The sequence below is a fragment of the Dromiciops gliroides genome, chromosome 3 (genome assembly GCF_019393635.1).
Source record: "Dromiciops gliroides isolate mDroGli1 chromosome 3, mDroGli1.pri, whole genome shotgun sequence".
Taxonomy (NCBI): Eukaryota; Metazoa; Chordata; class Mammalia; order Microbiotheria; family Microbiotheriidae; genus Dromiciops; species Dromiciops gliroides.
Window position 1 is genome coordinate 660,994,050 of NC_057863.1, and position 17,737 is coordinate 661,011,786.

The 17,737-nt window shown below is 62.9% G+C and overlaps 1 protein-coding gene across 1 annotated transcript; it reads right to left on the minus strand.

Moving 5' to 3' along the window:
• Positions 1 to 1,286: 1,286 nt before the first annotated feature.
• Positions 1,287 to 16,214, minus strand: PPP1R12C (protein phosphatase 1 regulatory subunit 12C). The gene is given in 22 exon segments (XM_043996550.1): positions 1,287 to 2,222; positions 2,320 to 2,370; positions 2,557 to 2,607; positions 2,703 to 2,807; positions 2,963 to 3,041; positions 3,155 to 3,210; positions 3,420 to 3,502; positions 3,609 to 3,669; positions 3,814 to 3,885; positions 3,965 to 4,055; positions 4,166 to 4,255; positions 4,396 to 4,463; positions 4,774 to 4,830; positions 4,917 to 4,955; positions 4,958 to 5,044; positions 5,141 to 5,233; positions 5,451 to 5,525; positions 8,224 to 8,368; positions 9,672 to 9,831; positions 9,924 to 10,042; positions 13,627 to 13,757; positions 15,936 to 16,214. Coding segments are annotated over 22 exon segments (2,079 nt in total). The 3' UTR covers positions 1,287 to 2,135.
• Positions 16,215 to 17,737: the final 1,523 nt, after the last annotated feature.

A 17,737-nucleotide genomic window follows, 5' to 3' on the forward strand; every position in this document is an offset into this window, starting at 1 on the left:
TGAATCACAGGCACCACCTGGGGTCGGACGGCGCAGACCCCCGCTCTCCCCCAGCCTTCCCTGGGGCGTCAGGCAAGAGGCTCGTCTAGCCCCGACGTGCTGTGTGACTGAACAGGTCACACTGAACAGGACCCTGGGGTCCTCGCCTCACCTCGGAAAGGAGCAGCACTCAGGTCTAGGACCCTACCTAGAGACCCGCTGCCCGGGCACAGGCAGGAAGGCTGTCAGCAGGAGGCGCCCCCCACCCCAATCTGAGGACTGGCCGAGGTGACCACCACACTGAGCCTTGCCTGCGCTTTCGGACCCAGTTCAAATCCTATTCGCTGCCTGTGTGACGTTGGGTGCACCTCACCTGCCCCAGGGGCTCAACTAGACAGCCACGTTGGGGGGGAGAAGGGATCACTGGAGTTCCTAATCTGGGCTCTTCTATTTTCATTCATGTACCCCGCCCCCCGCGTGTATTCCATTCTTCAAGATCCTCCACGCCCCGCGTCCTCTCGGGACCTCTTCGTCCTTACTGGCCCTTGTCCTGCATCCTTCCTCCACCCCTCCGTTCAAAGTCAGTCATCCTTAGTCCGCACCCTTCTCGGCCCTGTTGTTCACTCCTCTCCCTGGGCCCGTCTTCCATAAGTTTTCATGACCCCTCTGCTCAAAGTCCGGCCAAGTCTCCCACGATGATCTCGGGTGCCCCCGCGCTCTATCCCGGGCCCTCCTCTTCTCTTATTTCACGGGATGATGAGATCAGGTTCCTGATTCCCAAATGCATTGATCCAGCCCTAGCCTCTCTGCTGACCTCCGGTTCCCCATCTCCTACAGACTACAGGCCTCGGGTATTAGAACGGACTACTTCCACAAGCGAACTCGGGAAGCCTTCCCCCAAAGCCGCCTCTTCTGGACCTCCCTGTGACTGCTGGGGACACCCCTACCCTCCCAGTCATCCTCCACTCCCTGGGAACGTCTCCCGGCAGGCTACGGCCGGTGCAGGTCCCCGCCTCCCCGCACTTCGGCAACGACTGCGGCTGCCAAGGCGATGGGCCTGACGTCTGGGCACTTTCAGTGGCAGTGCCAAACCCCCGCTTCCTTCCTTGTACACAGAGGAAGCCTTCCTCATCACTGCCAGAGCCCCTTGTCTCCCCCACTACCAGATCGGGTGCTAAGTGATGAATAAATGCTCACTGGTCTGGACCAAGTCTCTTCCTCCCTGGTGGGCAGGCGCTCTGTCACCAGTTCTCCAGACCTTGCTCCCCCCACCAGGGTGCCCACACACGGACGCTCACAGCAAAGTCACACCCTTTATTGGCGGTGCCCCGTGGCCACGGCAGGTCTCAGGAAAATACTTTCTCCCAGCATGGGTGCCCTCCCCCCACCCCAACCCCAGGCGGGGGACAACCCCGGCCACAAAAATAGAAGCCTCCTTCCCCTATTGCACATCAGAAGTGGGCGTGGGGCCCCCAGAAAAAAACCCACGCCCCTATATACATGTCCCAGCAGCCCCGGCAATGGCCTAGGGAGGCAGGGACCATTGGCACATTCTTTGCTCCCTGGAGGGGGGAGGAGGGGGGAATCACACGGGACGTGTAGAGCAGGAGCGGGTGGGGGGGCTGGGGAGGGGGAGGATCTCTCTCTGGCACCCTGGTCCCCAAAGTCCTCTTCTTCCCTCTCTGGCTCCCCAGCTCCTGGGCCTCCACCACTTCCCGGCAGCTCCGGGCCTGAAGTTTCTTCTTCCACCTGCCTTCAGCTACATTCTGTCCTCCTTGGCGTCCCACATGGCTGGTCCCATCCTCAGCAGCCCCCAGCACCCCCCCATCCAGCCCTGTCCTCCCAACGGCCACCAGCCCACTCCTGCCCAGCCCCCTCCTGTGGACCCCGGGGCTGTGGCCAGGGCTGCCCCCTGCCCAGCTCCTTGGATCCAGGCAGCGGGCCCCCTGGGCCTGGGGTGTTGAGGAGTGTGGGGGGTGGTTATGGCTTTTTTAGGGGAGTGATTGGGGGGAGGAGACCCAGATAGCCCCTCCAAGGTCCCCAAGTTTCACACAAAGGAATGATCTGTGGCAGAAGCAGCTGCATAAATAGGGGTGAGGGGAGAACAGGGGAGCAGAGCCAGGCCCCCTCCACCTCCCAGGGTGGGGGAGGGGGAATCACTTGGAGAGTTTGCTGATAACCCGGATGAGGGCGGCATTCTCGTCCTTCAAGCGCTGGTTGTCCGCCCGAAGGTCTGATAGGGCCTGAGGGTGGGGGCAGGGTCAGTGGAAAGGAGGTGGGCTGGGAACCCCCCACCCCCACCCTCAGGGCCCCCCAGCCCTGCCCAGCCACTCTCTTCACCTTCAGTTCCTCCTCCAGCTGGGCTGCCTTCCTCTCCAGGGCCCGCCGTTCCTGGGGAGGGGGCCTGTCAGAGAAGGGGCCGGAAGGGGGCCCCCCACCCTGGAGGCCAGCACCTCCAGGACATGCCCCTTCAGGCTGCCTCCCCCACTATGAGGCTAGGAGTGAGGGAAGCTCCACAGGGGGCTCAGTGCCAGAGAGGCCCCCCCCTGCCCTCCCCCATCTTTCCTCCCAACTCACAAATCTCTCCAGCTCCAGCATGGCCGGCCTGTCAGCGTATTGCTCTTGTCTCTGTTGGGGGGAGCAAAGGGCAGTGAGGGAGGGGAGGGGGAAAGGGGGGGCAGGGAAGGGAGGGTGCTTCCCACCCCCAGCCCCCAGCTGCTGACCTGCGTAGCCCTCTCCAGCTCCACCTTCAGCTGGGACAGCCGCAGGGTGGTCTCCTGCAGGGTCTCCTTGAGCCTCTCATTCTCCCCTTGCAGGCTCAGGTATAGCTGTGGCACAGACAGGGCAAGGGCCAGTAAGAGCCCCCAAGCACCCCCACTCTAAGCCCACCCCAGGGCAGAAGGGAGCCAGATCTGCCAAGGGGGAGGGGGGGCCAGAACGGGCAGTGGTCGTGGGGAAGCAGCTGCAGGATTGAGGGGCTCACCTTGCGGAAATTACTGTTGTCTGGGTGGTGGTCCCCAGGGTCTGCCCGCAGCCGGAGTCCCTTGGAGCCATCCACCATGCTGGGGACCCAGGAGAGCCCATCAGTCTGTGGCTGAGCCCACCCTGAGCTCCCCTCCCCCTTCCCTCGGGACCAAAGAAACCCTCTGGAATGGGGGGGTGCCCCAGCCCATACCTGGGGGCCGGGCTCTCCTCACTGTCCCGGAGCTCCGAGGGCTCTGTCTCCTCACCCTGAAAGCATGGCAGGAGGGCATGAGGCAGGGCACCGGGCTGCCCTCCAGCACCCCCAGCCACTGAGGTCTCCCTGAGGCAATGAGCTTGTGCTCAGACCGTATTTGCTCCAGACCCTCAGCACCACTAGGGAAACTGAGCTCCCCAAGGCCCCCCCCTCCCCGTCCCCCCAGGCCCCAGGATCCCGAGGGCAGCTCCCAGCCCCTCACCTCGGCCAGCCCGCGCTCCTTCCGGACTTTCCTGCGGTCCCGGGCCACCTGCTGGCTCCGGCCGTCCCCCTCTGGCTCCTCTGCTGGAGTGACACGGGGGTCAGGCCTGGCTGCTCTTTGGGCCCTCCCGCCCACGCCCTTCCCTAGTGACCTGAGGCTGCCAGGGCGGGGTTCGGGGACTTCATGTACCTCTTTGGACAGCAGCGTCCGAGTTCTCCAGCCCAGGGACTCGGGGCCGCCGAGCCGGGTCCTAGGGAACAAGAGGAGATGTCAGCGCGGTGGGGGCTGTCGTCCTGAGCTGCCCCGTCCCAATTCACCTGCCCCCCCCCCATCATCCCTCTCTGAGCATCCCCCCCAGGCATCATCCTGAACCCCCCCCCCACTCTGAGCGCACCTCATCCTTCTCTGGCTCTGGGCCCCTCACCACACTCTTCTCTGCCTCTTTCAGGTCAGTCAGTGTCACCCCCTGGAGGACAGGAACAAATGAAGGGAAGGCAAGGGGGGAGCACTCGGGGCTCCAGCCCCCACCCACGTCAGAGCCTCACCTGAGTCGATCTCCGTGACTGGCGCATGAGCCGAGAGCGAGCCTTGCGCTGGGACTCAGATTCCTCATCCCTCACAGGCATCTGGTACGATCTGGGGGGGGGGAGGGGGAGAGGGAGGGGGCAGCAGGCAGGGGTCAGGATGCTGTCAGACAGGCCATCTCTCCTCCCTGGGCCGCACCCCTTCCCGCCTCTCCCCCTCACCTCCGGCGGTCCCGGGCATCAGTGGGGGCCAGGGAGGCTGATCCTGGGGCACTTGGCATAGCTGGCTGTGGTGCCAGGGGCTCCACCACCCTGGGACGGGGAGAGAAGATCACAATGACCACTGGCATTTCAGCAAAATGCTAGTCGTGCATCATGTCCCTGTGGTTGGGGCCCAGATGGGGGGCCAGCCCCCTCCCTCCCCTCCCCCAGGGAACCTCCTGCACACTCACGCTTCCGGGGGCTCATGCATCTTCCGGGAGAGCGTTGGGGGCACGCGGGCCAGACGCAGCTCCTTGGTCTGTGGGGGAGGGTGGGGGGGGGCAAGAAGATTCTCCTTGACAAAGACTGCCTCGAGCCCAAGCTGGCCCCGAACATCATCAGGGATGAGCCCTTGCCCACAAGCTCGGGATTCCACAAGATAAGCCCAACCACCTTTGAGGATCAAAGGAAACCCCCAGGCAGTCAGCACCCCCATTCCAGGGCTCTCCCTCCTCCGGGCATCCCCAAGCAGTAAGGGCAGGTAGGGAAAAGGAGGCCACCGCCCCCCACCAAGCCACAGCCCGGCATCTGGGTACGGGGCATCCCTCAGGCCCCCCTCATGGACTCACCTTGGGGCTGGGGGGGTCCAGGTTCTGTGGGGGAGACACTCCATTGAAGGCACTGGGCTCTGGGGGAGAGGGGCAGTCAGAGGTCAGCGGGGCTCCTCCCCCACCCAGCCCAGCTCCTCCCCCAGACCCCGGGGCCTCCTCACCCTGGGGGGTCTTCCTCAGGCCTCCTCCTCATCCCGGAGTGTGGGGGGGCCCCAGGGCCCCCCGGCCGCCGCTCCTTGGAGAGGTCTTGAAGAGAGATCTTCTCCCGGCTGCTCAAGCGGCACACGGACTCCTGGGAAGCCACAAGGAGGGGGAGCCCACACTGAGGTGAGGGGCCAAGCTAGGCCCCCGGCCCCGGCCTGGCCCCGGCCCAGTCCAGCCCGGCCTACCTCCTGTGTTTGCTGCCGGCCGGAGGCTGCGGCTCTGGGCCAGCTTCGGTCCCTCGGCCTTGGGCCAGGGCTTCCTTCTGGTTCCGGAGCTGGGGAGAAAGATGGGAGTCAGGCATGGCCAAGTCCTGAGACACCAGGGGTCCCCAAAAGGTGTGTGTGTGTGAGATCCAGAGCATGGAGGGCCACAGTCAAGAAGCCTGGGACCTATGGGGAAGTGGGGCGGGAGGTCCCTGAGGGGCCAAGGCCCAGGGGAGAGGGGATCCCTAAGGGGCTGAAGCCCGGGCCGGGGTCCCTGAGGGGCCTCACATCTTCCTGCTTTCGGGCCAGTTCCTCCAAAAGGCTTAGCACTTCTTCATCGGCGAGGTCACAAGGGCGCTGCCCCTGGAGAAGACGGGAGGGAGGAAGATGCTGGTGAGCCCAAGGCCATGGAGGCCAAGCCCCCGTCTTTACTTCCCCAGGAGGCCCCCGAGAGTTCACTGATCCAGGAATCTCTTCCTTCTTCCCTCCCGCAGCCATTCACTTAACGCCTACTATGTGCACTTAGGCACCAGCCCCCCGACCTCTGCATGGAGGGGAAACTCGGATGTGGGAGCAGGGGTTAAGCGTGCACAGACCAGCCGCCACACTGAGCACTTTACGTTTTACCTCATTTGATCTTCAGTCATCTGGGGGAGGGGCTATTATCCCCATTTTATAGTTGAGGAAACTGAGGCGGCAGTGGAGGGACCTGCCCAGGGTCACACAACCAGGAAGTGCCTCAAGCCTTCCTGTGGTGCCCCCAGCGGCCTCTGGGACACCTAAGTGATGGGAGAAGTGGCCGAGAGGCCGGCCAGGATGGACTTCCACCACCAAGCTCCCGACCCCATCTGGAATAGACTGCCTAATGACCAAGAAATCCCAGGAGATGCCACAAGGACAGCCAGCCAGCGGCTTCACAGATGAGAGAGAGCCCACTGCGCTCTGACCCAGGGAGGGCCGCCCCATGGGCTGTCCAGAGATCTGAGGGGAGGGAAGAGGTGACCCGAGCAGAGTCGTCCCCTCCACCAGAGGCCTGCTGGGCCAAGCTTTGCAATTAACTTTTTTTTTTTGCAGGGCAACGAGGGTTAAGTGACTCGCCCAGGGTCACACAGCTAGTAAGTGTCAAGTGTCTGAGGCTAGATTTGAACTCAGGTCCTCCTGAATGCAGGGCAGGTGCTTTATCCACTGGGCCACCTGGCTGCCCCGCTGCAATTCAGACCCGGAACTACACAAAAAGCAAGAAGAAAGGGAGCCAGAGATGACAGCAAGGAAGCAGTCAATGTCATGCACGAAAGGTTCTCCTTGAAAACCGAGAAGACCAGTGGCACCAGGACACCAGAAGGAGCAAAGGCCGGCCACCTCTCTAAAAGGCCTGGGTCCATCTCTCAAGAAGGAAGCAGCTCCCTCGGGCTCCTACAAGACCAGAAGCCATGACCATTCATGAGAACTGAGCTTGGAATTCATTTTCCAAAAGGCAAGAGAGAGGCTCACGAGGACGGTCACTAGAGTCACGAGAGCGAGCATTTCTACAGGGCTTTTATGTTTGAAAAGGGCTTCGTAAATACCACCTTATCGAATGCTACAACCACCCTGGGAAGGAGGAGCTGTTCTTATTCCCATTCTACAGATAGAGGTGAAATGACTTGTCCAGGATCACACAGCTAGGAACTCGGGTCTTCCTTGCCCCACACCAGCAGCTCTTTCCCCTGTACCACTCAGCTGTCCACAAGGAGAAAAGTGGGCCTTTAATGGAACAGAGAATGCTTAGACATTCCTGATGAGAAGGAGCTCTGATTTACGAGCACAAGAGTTCAGAGAACCTAGGAAACGTAAGATGATTTGAGCTGTTAGAAAGGGCCTCACGATGTGGCGGTGCTGCCCTCGTGACCTTGGCATCTTCTCAGAGTCCCGAGGGGGCCGAGTGGGAAGAACTGAAGGCCTGAAGGAGCCTTGGAGGAGAGGAGAGCACACAAGGAGAGTGTACCCAAGAGCGGTGCAGAGGTCAGGTCTGAGCAGAGCTGCCAGTCTGCACAGGGACACCGCCCGGGGCCAGAGGAGGAGGAGGGGCAGTTAGGCAGGCACGAGGCTGGCGAGGAGAAGGGCATCACCAGGGTCCAAAGCTACAGAGCGGAGGCCTCGGGCAGAGATCAGTGCAGCCACGGGGAGGAGGTGGAGGCAACCAGGGCCGAAGCGGGAGGCGAAAGCCCGAGGTCCTGGGCATGTCTGTGGGCGGCAGGGAAGGGAGGGTCCATCTGACCACGTCACTCCCCCACTCCATCAACTCCAGCGGCTCCCACTGCCTCTAGAATCCGATCTAAGCTCTTCTGGTGTGCTGGAAAGCCCTCTCTGACCGGGGTCCAATCCAGCTGTGCGGCCTTTCCGGGCACCCACAGACCAGCCAAACGGGCCTTCTCTCCCTCGAGCAAGGCCCTGGAGCACAGCCTCTCAAGACCAAGCTCGAGCACCACACACACACACACACACACACACACACACACACCCTTGGGGTGCTCGAGGTGGCAAAGTGCACAGAGCACTGGGCCTGGAGTCAGGGAGACCCGAGTCCAAGACTGGCCTCAGACGCTAGCTGGGTGACCCTGGACAAGTCACTTCACCTCTATCTGCCTGTTTCCAGGGTTGACAATCAAACGAGATAATCGTTGTCAAGTGCTCAGCACAGGGCCAGCGATACAGCAGGTGTCTGATAAATACAGATGCCCTTCCCTTCCTGCGTCGTCTCCCCGTTACAATATTAGCTCCTTACAAGGAAGGGCCATTTTATTCTTTACCTGAATCCACAGTGCCTGGCACACAGGCTCGACGCCAGGCTGACTAAGCAATCCCTCCTTCAGGGCCCTTAGAGATGAGCTCCTGGCTTAATCAGTCCCTCCATTTCCCAGATAAAGAAAGGGCCAGACCCAAGGTCAAACCACCACACAGGGCCAGGGGGAAGTTAGATCCAGGCCCTAGCCATTCAGGCCTCCCCCGCCCCTCATCACCAGGCTCCGGTCCAGAAGAAGCCGTTCCTACCCTCCCACCCGGCACAGCTCGGGCCCCTCACCGCGTGGGTTAAGGAATCCATGCCTCCCCCATGCTCGGCCAGCAGGCGGCAGGCATCCTCTACGCCCCAGTGGGCGGCTGCATGCAAGGGCGTCCAGCCATCCCCATCACGCAGCTCAGGGTCATAGCCGGCCTGGAGGAGCAGCCTGTAGTCAGGGAGAGAGACAGGAGGCCTGGCATAAGAACACTGAGGCTCCGGCCCAAGGCCGCACCACTCGCTAGCCAGTGTCAAGGCCAAGAACAGAATCCCAGCATGCACAAGCTACTGCAGGCCACAGGGACCTATCTTTCTTGTGTCGCGGACCCTAGGGTGCTCAGTCCTCCGGCCCCTTCTCAGAAGTATGCTTTTACATGCATGAAATAAAATACAGAACGACAAAGGAAACCATCGGGACTGAAATGTCCTAACTCTTTTTAGAACACGTTCGCAGAAAACAGATGAAGGATCACCAGTGTAGTCCAACCACCTCATCTTATAGTAAAGGAAACAGGCTGAGAGGAAGAGGAGTGCAGAGCTCCCGACCTCCGCGCTGTACTTCCACCGACCGCCAGGGGAGGCCCCGCAGCCAGGAGGGGCCTCAGAGCTGCCTCTTGCCCGACTGGGCATCCCCTCTGCCTCCAGTACACCCAGTGGATGCGAGGTCTGCAGCAGCCCCTCCCACACTGGGACAAGGCCTCAGATTGGCTAAGTGATGCTGACATCAGTCTCACTGAGGCCTCTTCCCTTCCTGGCTCCTGGTTCTGCTTCTGCCAGCTGGGACCCGAGCCCAGGGCAACCCTGCCCTGGCGTCCTGCTGACACCCCTCACGTTTCCTACGCTGCTTCAGCCCCACTTCCTGCACCTCATTCTCATTCGGCGGGAAAGATGCCACCAGCATTCTGAGTCTCCTCTGGACTCTCCAGTTGGTCAAGTGCTCTCAGAAATGGTGCCCAGAAGTCATCTGTCCAGGGCAGGGCACAGCAATGTTTCCCCATCCCTCACCCCCCACCCCAGGGCTGGACACTGAGCCTTTTTTCATTCAGCCTAAGACTTGTCTGGCTGGCACATAACCCAGAGGCTCATGGAAGCATGTGGTCCACTAAGACCTGCAGCTTTCCTTCAGAACAGCAGCCACCCCACCTTGACACTTGTTACCATTTAACTGGACTGGCCCATGAGGCCTGCCTGTCAAGCTGCTCTCATGGGGCTCCCATCCAGGGGGCTGGACGTCTGTGGATCTGATGAGCAGCCGTCTGCACCTTGAGCCAGGTTACCGGCAGCAAGGAGTCGCCTGCCCCAGGCCAAGCACAGATCCCAGGGACCCCTCACCGGAGAGCACAGCCTCTGAAATGCCTCTAACTTCCCCAGCAGAGTAGCTTGAGAGGCCACCCGAGCACCCTGTAAACCGCGAAGCCTCAGAGACCCCTTGACACCCACCCGCCTCCAAGGGGAGAGAGGGAAGCCGGTACCTCATCACCTCCATGTAGCCCTTGGCGGCGGCCACATGCAGGGCCGAGGCGCCCGTGCGTGGGTGGCGGGCCTCTGGCATGGCGCCCCCATTCAGCCAACACCGAGTGTCGTGTAGCAAAAGCTCTTCCTCGGCCCGCTTTGCCGCTTCCACGTCCACGCCTTTGGGGAGAAGAGACAAGCCCCCCCCCAGCCGTCAGCAAGGGCAGAAGGCTCGGGGCCCACCTGTGCTCCCCACGTGCTCCCCACCCCACCTCGCTGGGCAATCTCCGCCCGCAGCAGACTCTCCATGGCGTCGGCCTCTGCCAGGTCCAAGGGCAGGTCCCCATCGCTGTTGACGGCAGCAATGTTGGCCCCGTGGCTCAGCAGGTACCTGGGGGGGAAGGAGGGCAGAGCTGCAGGAGCCCATTCCATGCCGTCGTCCTAGGCCCCGCCCTATGCCAGGCAGGGTGCGGCAGCCGCGGCAGTCATCACCCTGAATGTACACGGACCATGGGCCGGGGCTCCCTACCCTCCAGGACCCCACAGTCCCACAGTCGAGTGGGGAAACAACAACCCCAAATAACTACATACAATCAGGATGAACAGAGGCAAGGCCCACGGATACAGAGGGCTGGGGAAGGAAGGAGGGAGAACGGCCAGGCCCAGGTTTGAGAGCTGGAGGGGAAGGCCAGAGCATGTGTGTGGGCAGCGAGGCAGGAGGGGGCAGATCCCGAAGGGCTACATTTCCTATCTGGCCCTTGAGACCACAGGAGCTCCTGGAGGGGGATGGGAGTGGGGGTCACAGGGTCAGACCCGGGAAAATGACTTTGGGGGAAGCTGCGCCAGGGGGAGGGGGAGTGTCCAGGAGACAGGCCTCAGCAGCATACCGGACAGAGCAGGGGTGGTGGTGGGGGCAGGGAGATGGCGAGGAGTCCAGGATGACCCCCAGGTCATGAGCCTGGGCACTGCCCTCAGGAGTCCTAGGGAAGGGAGGATGGGGGGCACAAGGACTGGGGTAAGCTCTTGGCAGGATGGGCAGACTGGAGGCACCAGCAGAGATGACCATCAAGTCCTCGGTAGCTGATGGCCCCGAGTGAATACAGGAGAGAAGAGGGTCTAGGACAGAGCCCTGTGGGACACGGCTCGTGACAGCCTCCTCTGGAGGCCTGAGAAGGAGCGGTCAGGGAGGTCAGTGGAGAACCAGGAGGGAGGAGCGGACTGAAAACCTCAAGAGGAGAGAGGGTCAGGGGGTGACACACCAGACCTTGACGGCCGGGGCAGCCTGACCGCTCCTGGGATGACCGCCCTGGACAGCAGGCTCACCTCCCAGGCTGCCTGTGTGCAATTTAAGTGGGGAACATGAAAGAACAGTTTTTGAAACGGCTGCTCTGCAGCTTTAAATGGTCGTGACTCCCTTGAGGCTGCTGCTCCATTCTGCCTGTACAGGGTATCTTTACACCCACCGACCTCCAGCTGACATGATCTTTTGGGGACAGGGGTCCATGGGCTTCCCCAGACCACCAAAGGGGTGCGTGACACAAGGGAGGCTCAGCACCCCTATCCACGTGGCCCTGGGGAGCTGCCGAAGCTCTGGAACAGAGCCGTGTCACAGTCGGCCCTTCCCGTGAGGATGGGCCCTTGGACGGAGAGGAAGCCCGGAAGCCCACTGGGGAGCTCTGGGGTGGCTGGAGGCTCAGTGACAAAGGCAGAAGGGCTCCTCACGAGCGTCAGGGACCAAGCCCATGGGTCCTGACACGGTCACTCACCACCCCTAGCGAGGGTGCTCACTGAGATAGGGTCTTCCAGGGGCTAGAGAGCTCGATGAAGGCATGCTGACCTGCGGTTCATCTGGCCTCTGGCATGGGATGGATGTGAGGTCCGGTGGGGGCCCTGTCCATTGAGAGGGTGAGTTGGGAAACGCAGAAGCCAAAGTGGGGCCAGGAGGGGGAAAGCATCGGGGTGAAGGTCGACGGAAGGGCTTTTGTGAGAGAAAGAGGGCCCGGCTGATGACTGCCGGACAGAGCCCTGTCCCTGCTGAACAATCGCCTCATCCCTCTGAGCCGAGGAAGCCCACGCGGGGCCCTCCAGCTCTGAGGGGTCACGGCGGTCCAGAGAACCAACGCCAGGGCCGGCAGGCAAAGGCTAGAAGGCCAAGGACCCACCAGACAGCGGTGCCTTCTAAGGGCAGCACTGCTCGGCCCGAGTCCACAAGGGCGGGCTCAGTCTGGCCTCAGACCCTTATCTGCCATGAGGCCTGGGCAGGCAGAACGCTGCTCCTCTGCCTGCCTCAGTCTCCTCGTCCATGAAATGGGGATAATGGCACCAACCTGCCAGGGCTATGCCTATGTGCCAAGTGAGGGCACCGTGCTCAGCATTCAGCGGGCACTTAACGAATGCTTCTCCCCTCCCCGCCAGGCCCAAGACCAAGGCTCCAGGCCGCGAGGAGGAGACCCTGACCTTATTTTGGCCCCTCTCTCATTCTAACGCTTTCTCTGCCCAGAAGACACGACCATTAGGCAGGAAAGGACAGAAAATACCCAACGCTCTGACAGAGAGCTGATGGCCAAGATCACCGAGCAGTCAGGGAGAGAGTGGTCAGCGGCTCAGTGGTCCTCAGGACCGAGCAGACTGCATGGGACCCTCTGCAAGCCAGAGAGGCCAAGCTCCAAAGATGGCTTGAGGGAAAGGCCGTGCTGGCCCCCGCGAGGCGGCTGTGGCGTCCAAACCAAGGGCCTCTCTGGACCCAGATTTCAGCAAAGCACGTGAAAAACCATCTCGTGGCAACCATGAGAAGCATGATGAGAGAAAAGTGGGGTGTCTACAGCAGGAAGAGCTCTGAACAGACCGAGTGGCCCCATACCCAGAGCTGGCCTCAAAACCCGCATCAAGGCCAGCAGTGGGGTGCCCCAGGGATCCCACTGGGCCGTGCTGGCGGGGTGGGCTAACAGGGCAGAGGCCAAGGCTAGGCTGGGGGAGAGGAGGGGCCAGTGAGGGGCCAGTCCCCATCTGGAGGGTTCGGGACAGCGGGGTGAAGAAGAACTGGAAAGAACCGAGGGCAGCCAGGATGGGGAAGGGCCAGTAGCTACCCAAGAAAGGGGGAGGAGGGGGAGTCACAAGGGGGCTGGCTGAGGCCAAGGAATGGGGTGGGGCCTAAGAGGTCGTGCCAGCTCCTCCTCAGAGGCTTCAGTAGGAGCTGGGCAGCTCCCAGACAGGCGGGTTACAGGGGTCCCTTCTGTGCACAGCCTGGGCCAGGTGGGCAAAGATTCCAAATGTGAAGGAAAGCCCTGGGGGGCACGGGGATCATGAGGGAAGGGTCACAGGTGGCAGCATGGAAGACCCGAGGAGGCACAGGTGACTGGGCAGGGCCTTAGAGCCCTCCAGGGAAGCAGAGGGCTGAGCGCCAGCTTTACTCAGTGACCTCTCCCTGAGCCTCATGGGTCCAAGGCAGGGAAATGCCTCAGACTGATCCAGGGCTTCCAAACCCAGAGTCTGGAGGGTTCTGAATGTCCTGATAACTTGGGGTCTCCCTCCTCCGGCCTCTGCATTTTATCTGTCTGAGCAGGGGCCCTCAGACCCTCGGCTCTAGTCCCACCCACCTGCAGAGGGAAGGGCACAGGGGCTGGCAGCCCTGGGGCTCCCGAGTCCATTCCCGGAGCCCCGTCTCCCAACAAACAGCTGGAGAGAGCGTGAGCGAGCCGAGGGGGAGGAGGCGGACTACCAGACAAAGGGACACCTGGCCCTAGACGAGGCGGGGCGGGGTAGAACAGAGAGGCCTCTAAGGTCGGCTGAGGTAGGCCCAGACCGGGCACCGACTTGCACAAGGGCCCTCGCTGGACCCCTCAACTCTGCGGCATGGCTCAGCCAGGGGCTAGGGAGGCCCCAGAACCGAAGGGAAGCAAGGCCCATCCCCGAGCTGGCTCCATCAGCCGCCCGCCTCCCAGGACCACCCCCTCCGAGCAGGACCCAGGGCCTTACTGGGCGATGTCCACATATCCACAGGAGGCGGCCACGTGCAAGGGGGTCCAGCCCTCGTTGTCGGCTTGGTTGACGGAGGCCCCCTCCTCCACCAGGAAGCGGACCACCTCCAGGTTCTCATCGATGCAAGCCTGGCAGAGAGAGGAGGGGTTGTAGTTCTGACCTCTGCCCTCTGGCTGGGTCCCACAGCCTCAGGTCCCAGATGTCAGCCCTGGCCCCTTCCCCCTTGGGGAGCATGGAGGTTAAAAATAGTGCGGGCTGTGAGATCTTTGCCTGCGTCTCAGCAGGCTGCCCATCAGAGCCCATCCCCAGCCTCCCGCCTGCCTCCCACGGGCCCCAGCCCGTGGCCTTGCGGGCTCACAGGCTCCTCGGCTTCCCACAGACCCAAACGCAGGGTCCCTGAAGGGGCAGAAGGCCCAGGATGGAGGAGAAGGAAGCACTCTCTGCCCCCCTCCCCGCCCCCCCCCCCCAACACCGGGGCCACAGCGGAGAGCAGGCACCCGAGGGCCAAGGGGATGAAGTCATGGAAACTCAGGCCGGGAGGGGGGGGCCGGGCCCACCCCCAGTCCTGGGAACGGGCTGAGCTCTGGGCTCCGTTTATTTCCTCCCGCTGTCATGGAGACGGGGGGGGGGGGGGGGGGTGGGTGACAAGGGGGCTTCCCCTACAAGGACCTGGTGAGAGCTAAGGAGCGGGCTGGGAGCGAGCCTGGGGATCCAGGCATCCCCCTCTCTAGTCCCCACTGCCCCCAGGGAAAGGGAGGCAGGGGAGTCAGATGGCTGAGGACTCCAGGTCCCCTCAGAGGAGGAAGGGGATACCCCCGGGCACCCAAGAGACAAATGTCCCCTGAGGTGCTCCTGTGGCGGCCACAGTGAGAGGCCCCAGGAATCCAGCCTCGTGGGGCCAGGCCCCCTAAGACACGGGGACAGGGGTTCAGGCACAAGGTCTGGCTTCCTAGTCCTTCCCTGCTGCCTTGGGCAGGATGGACACAGCCCCGGGCTGGGCTCAGGGTCTGGGGAGCCCTTCTTGCCAGGTGGGGGGATCAGATGATTTCTGATGCTGCCCCGTGACAAGACTTCTCGGGAGGTCGGCTCCAAGTGAGGGGCCGACAGGCCTATTTGGGGATGAGGCAGGGGCACAGGCCTATTTGAGAAGGAACAGAGAAGAATGGGGGGCAGTGTCTCTGAAGGAAGGAAAACCTGGAGGATCATGGGGGAGCCGCCGTGGGCAGGGAAGGGAAGGTGGAGGCCAGGCCCCAGAGGGGAGCTGGGGAAAGGATGGGCTGGAAATGGGGAGACAGAGGTGCCGTGGGGAGAGGTCGGGCATCTGCAGGCCAGGGTGAGCCTGCCAGGGGTGACGCTGCAGGGGAGGAGGCTGGACAGGGCTCCAAGGGTCTGAGGAGACCCGGCTGTGGAGGGGAGGACCGCAGGGTGGGGAGGGCCACGCCGACCTCACAGATACCCTGGTCAGGAGCCGGCAGGAGGCCATGGGGAGCAGGGCAGGCAGGGCTGGGCAAACACCAGGGGAAGCCCCGAGGGGCTAAGATCTGGGGGCCGACCCCGGCCCAGCCCCTAGTCTGGCCCCGCTAAGGAGGCACCCCTCTGTGCAGGCAGGGGCTGGGCTGGAGCAGGAGCTAGAAGGACCAGGGCAAGCGTGTCCCCAAGAGCCGTGACATGAGCCGGACCCCCCAGGGGACTCAGGGAGAAGGGGCTGGGGGAGCCACAGATGAGGAAGTGCGGGAAGGGAAGTGACTAGCCCAGAGACACCAGCTCCCAGGGATCCCTGAGCGGGGCCCAAGCCTGCAGCACAGGAGGCTCCAGGGTGGGGCGGGGGCCCGGTCCCCATCTTCCTTTGGACCCCCACATTTACAGAGTGGCCGGCACACAGTGGGTGCTTAAGGAGTGCTTGTGCACAGACTGCCAAATAAGGAGTCCTGGACGGAAGGACTAACTAAGGTGGGGCCCCTGGCAGGAAGGGCCCTGGTTTGAGGGGGGCATCCGAGAGCTGTGGGGACCACACAAGTGGAGGGGTCGCATCCTGGGTGCTGGGAGAACACGGAAATGGGGAGGGGGAGGTAAAGGGAGGGGAGGAGGAAGAGGGGAGAAGGCGAGGAAGGGAGGAGGAAAGAAGGAAAGGGGGGGCTGAGGGCGAGCAGAGGTTTGGGGGCGCGCTGCGCTCCTGGGAGGCGCCGGGACCGTGCGGGATGGGGTGGGGACGGGGTCCGAATGGTGGGATCCCCCGGAGGGAGGAGGCGAGCTGTCAGGAGCCGGGGGGCTGTCGGAGAGGGCGCACGGCCGCCCCCCGCACGCACCTGGTGCAGCGCGCTGATGCCGTCCGCGTTGGTGCTGTCCAGGAGCCCCGGGCCGGGCCCCCCGCGCACCATGGCCCGCGCCTCCTCCAGGTCTCCGCCGGCGCACGCGGCCAGGAACTCGGCGGCGCGCTCGAAGCGCACGGTGCGGGCCCGGGCCCGGCCCCCGCCGCCCGCCGGCTCCCCGGCCCCCGCCGCCCGCGCCCACTGCCGCAGCTGCTCCTGCCGCCGCTCCCGGGCCGCGCCCGCCCCCGCGCCCGCCTCCGGCGCGGAGCCCGACATCCCGGCCCGGCGTGGCCCGAGCGCGGAGCCCGCGCGGGGATCCCCGGCCGCCGCCGCCGCCGCCGCCGCCGCCGCCGCCGCCGCGCCCGACCCTCCCCGATCCCCCGATCCCCGGCGCGGGGGCCGCCGGGAAGGCGCCGCCGCCGCTGCTGCCGCTGCCGCCGCCGCCGCCGAGCCCCGCCCGCCGCGGGCCCCGCCGGGAACCGTAGTCCGCGCCCGCGCTTTGAGCGCCTCGGCCCCGAGGCACGCCGGGAAGTGTAGGTCCCTCCGGAAAAACTCCGCTACGGCGCCCCAGTCGGCCCCGGGGAAGCTCACGAGCGGCGCCTGCGCATTCTGAGCCTCAGCCCCCGGGGCAGGAGCGGCCCGAGGCGGGGCGGGGTGGGCGTGGTCAGTTCGCCTTAACGTCAGCGCGTTCCACCTCCCGCCCCGGGAAACGAGTCCGAGCGGATCGCCAGTAAGAGATGCTGGATCTCTGTCCCATCAGAGCCTCGCTTGGGGAGGGCCCGGCCCTGGGGGGGGGGAAAGGGGGGGGGGGGGACGGAGGGAGGGGAGGGGCGGCCTCTCTCCAACCTCCACTGTCGCCTAGGCCCCTCCGTCTCTTTCTCAAACAACCCCAAATTTTAAATTCGACGCGGCCAGGACGGCATTCAGTGCTCTTTCCCTCAATGCCCCGTCACTGTAGAGGGCACCCCCACCCCCGCTCCCACCCCTCCCCCATCCAGTATGGTGTCAAGACCTGTCCTCTATTGCACGGGACCCCCTTCCAGACGTCCAGTCAGCAAGCATTTATTTATGGGGGGGGGGCGGGGCAATGAGGGTTAAGTGAGTTGTCCAGGGTCACACAGCTAGTGTCAAGGGTCTGAGGTCCAATTTGAACTCAGGTCCTCCTGAATGCAGGGCTGGTGCTTTATCCACTGCGCCACCTAGCTGCCCGACCAATAATTCTGAGATGATCGTCTTCAGCCTGGTGAGTTCCCCTGGTTGGGAGCTCCTGGCTCACTCATGGAGAGCAGGATGGCAGCCAAGATGCTTCGGCAGCCACACTTTCTCCAAGAAGATTACTGTGAAGGGAGGATGAGTCCACACCCTGCACTGGCTGGCCCAGCTCCAGAAAGATAAAGGTTACTGGTTCATCTCCTGACTCTTTCTCATCGTGCACTTGAGTCTTTTGTATTGTATGGAGGGAAAAAAATAGCTGTCCTATCTAGATTGTATATTGTGTACTTTTCTTCTTTGGGGGGAGTCCCTAGACGTGGGCCAAAGCTGAGCTATAAATGGTTTTCCCAGGGAGTCTGGGTTATGGGTGTATAGAGCCAGAAATAAGTCAGTGCTTACTACAATCCCTGACACATAGTAGGTGCTTAATAAATGCTTGGTGACTGAAATAATGAGAAAGACAGCAGCCCAGCCTCTTTAGAGGCCCACCTCCTAAGCCCAGTGACTACATGAGCCACAAGTTGGAGCCCCTTAGTGGGGCCAAGCCCCCTTGCCCGGCGCCAGTCTGCGGTTATTTGTATATTCTT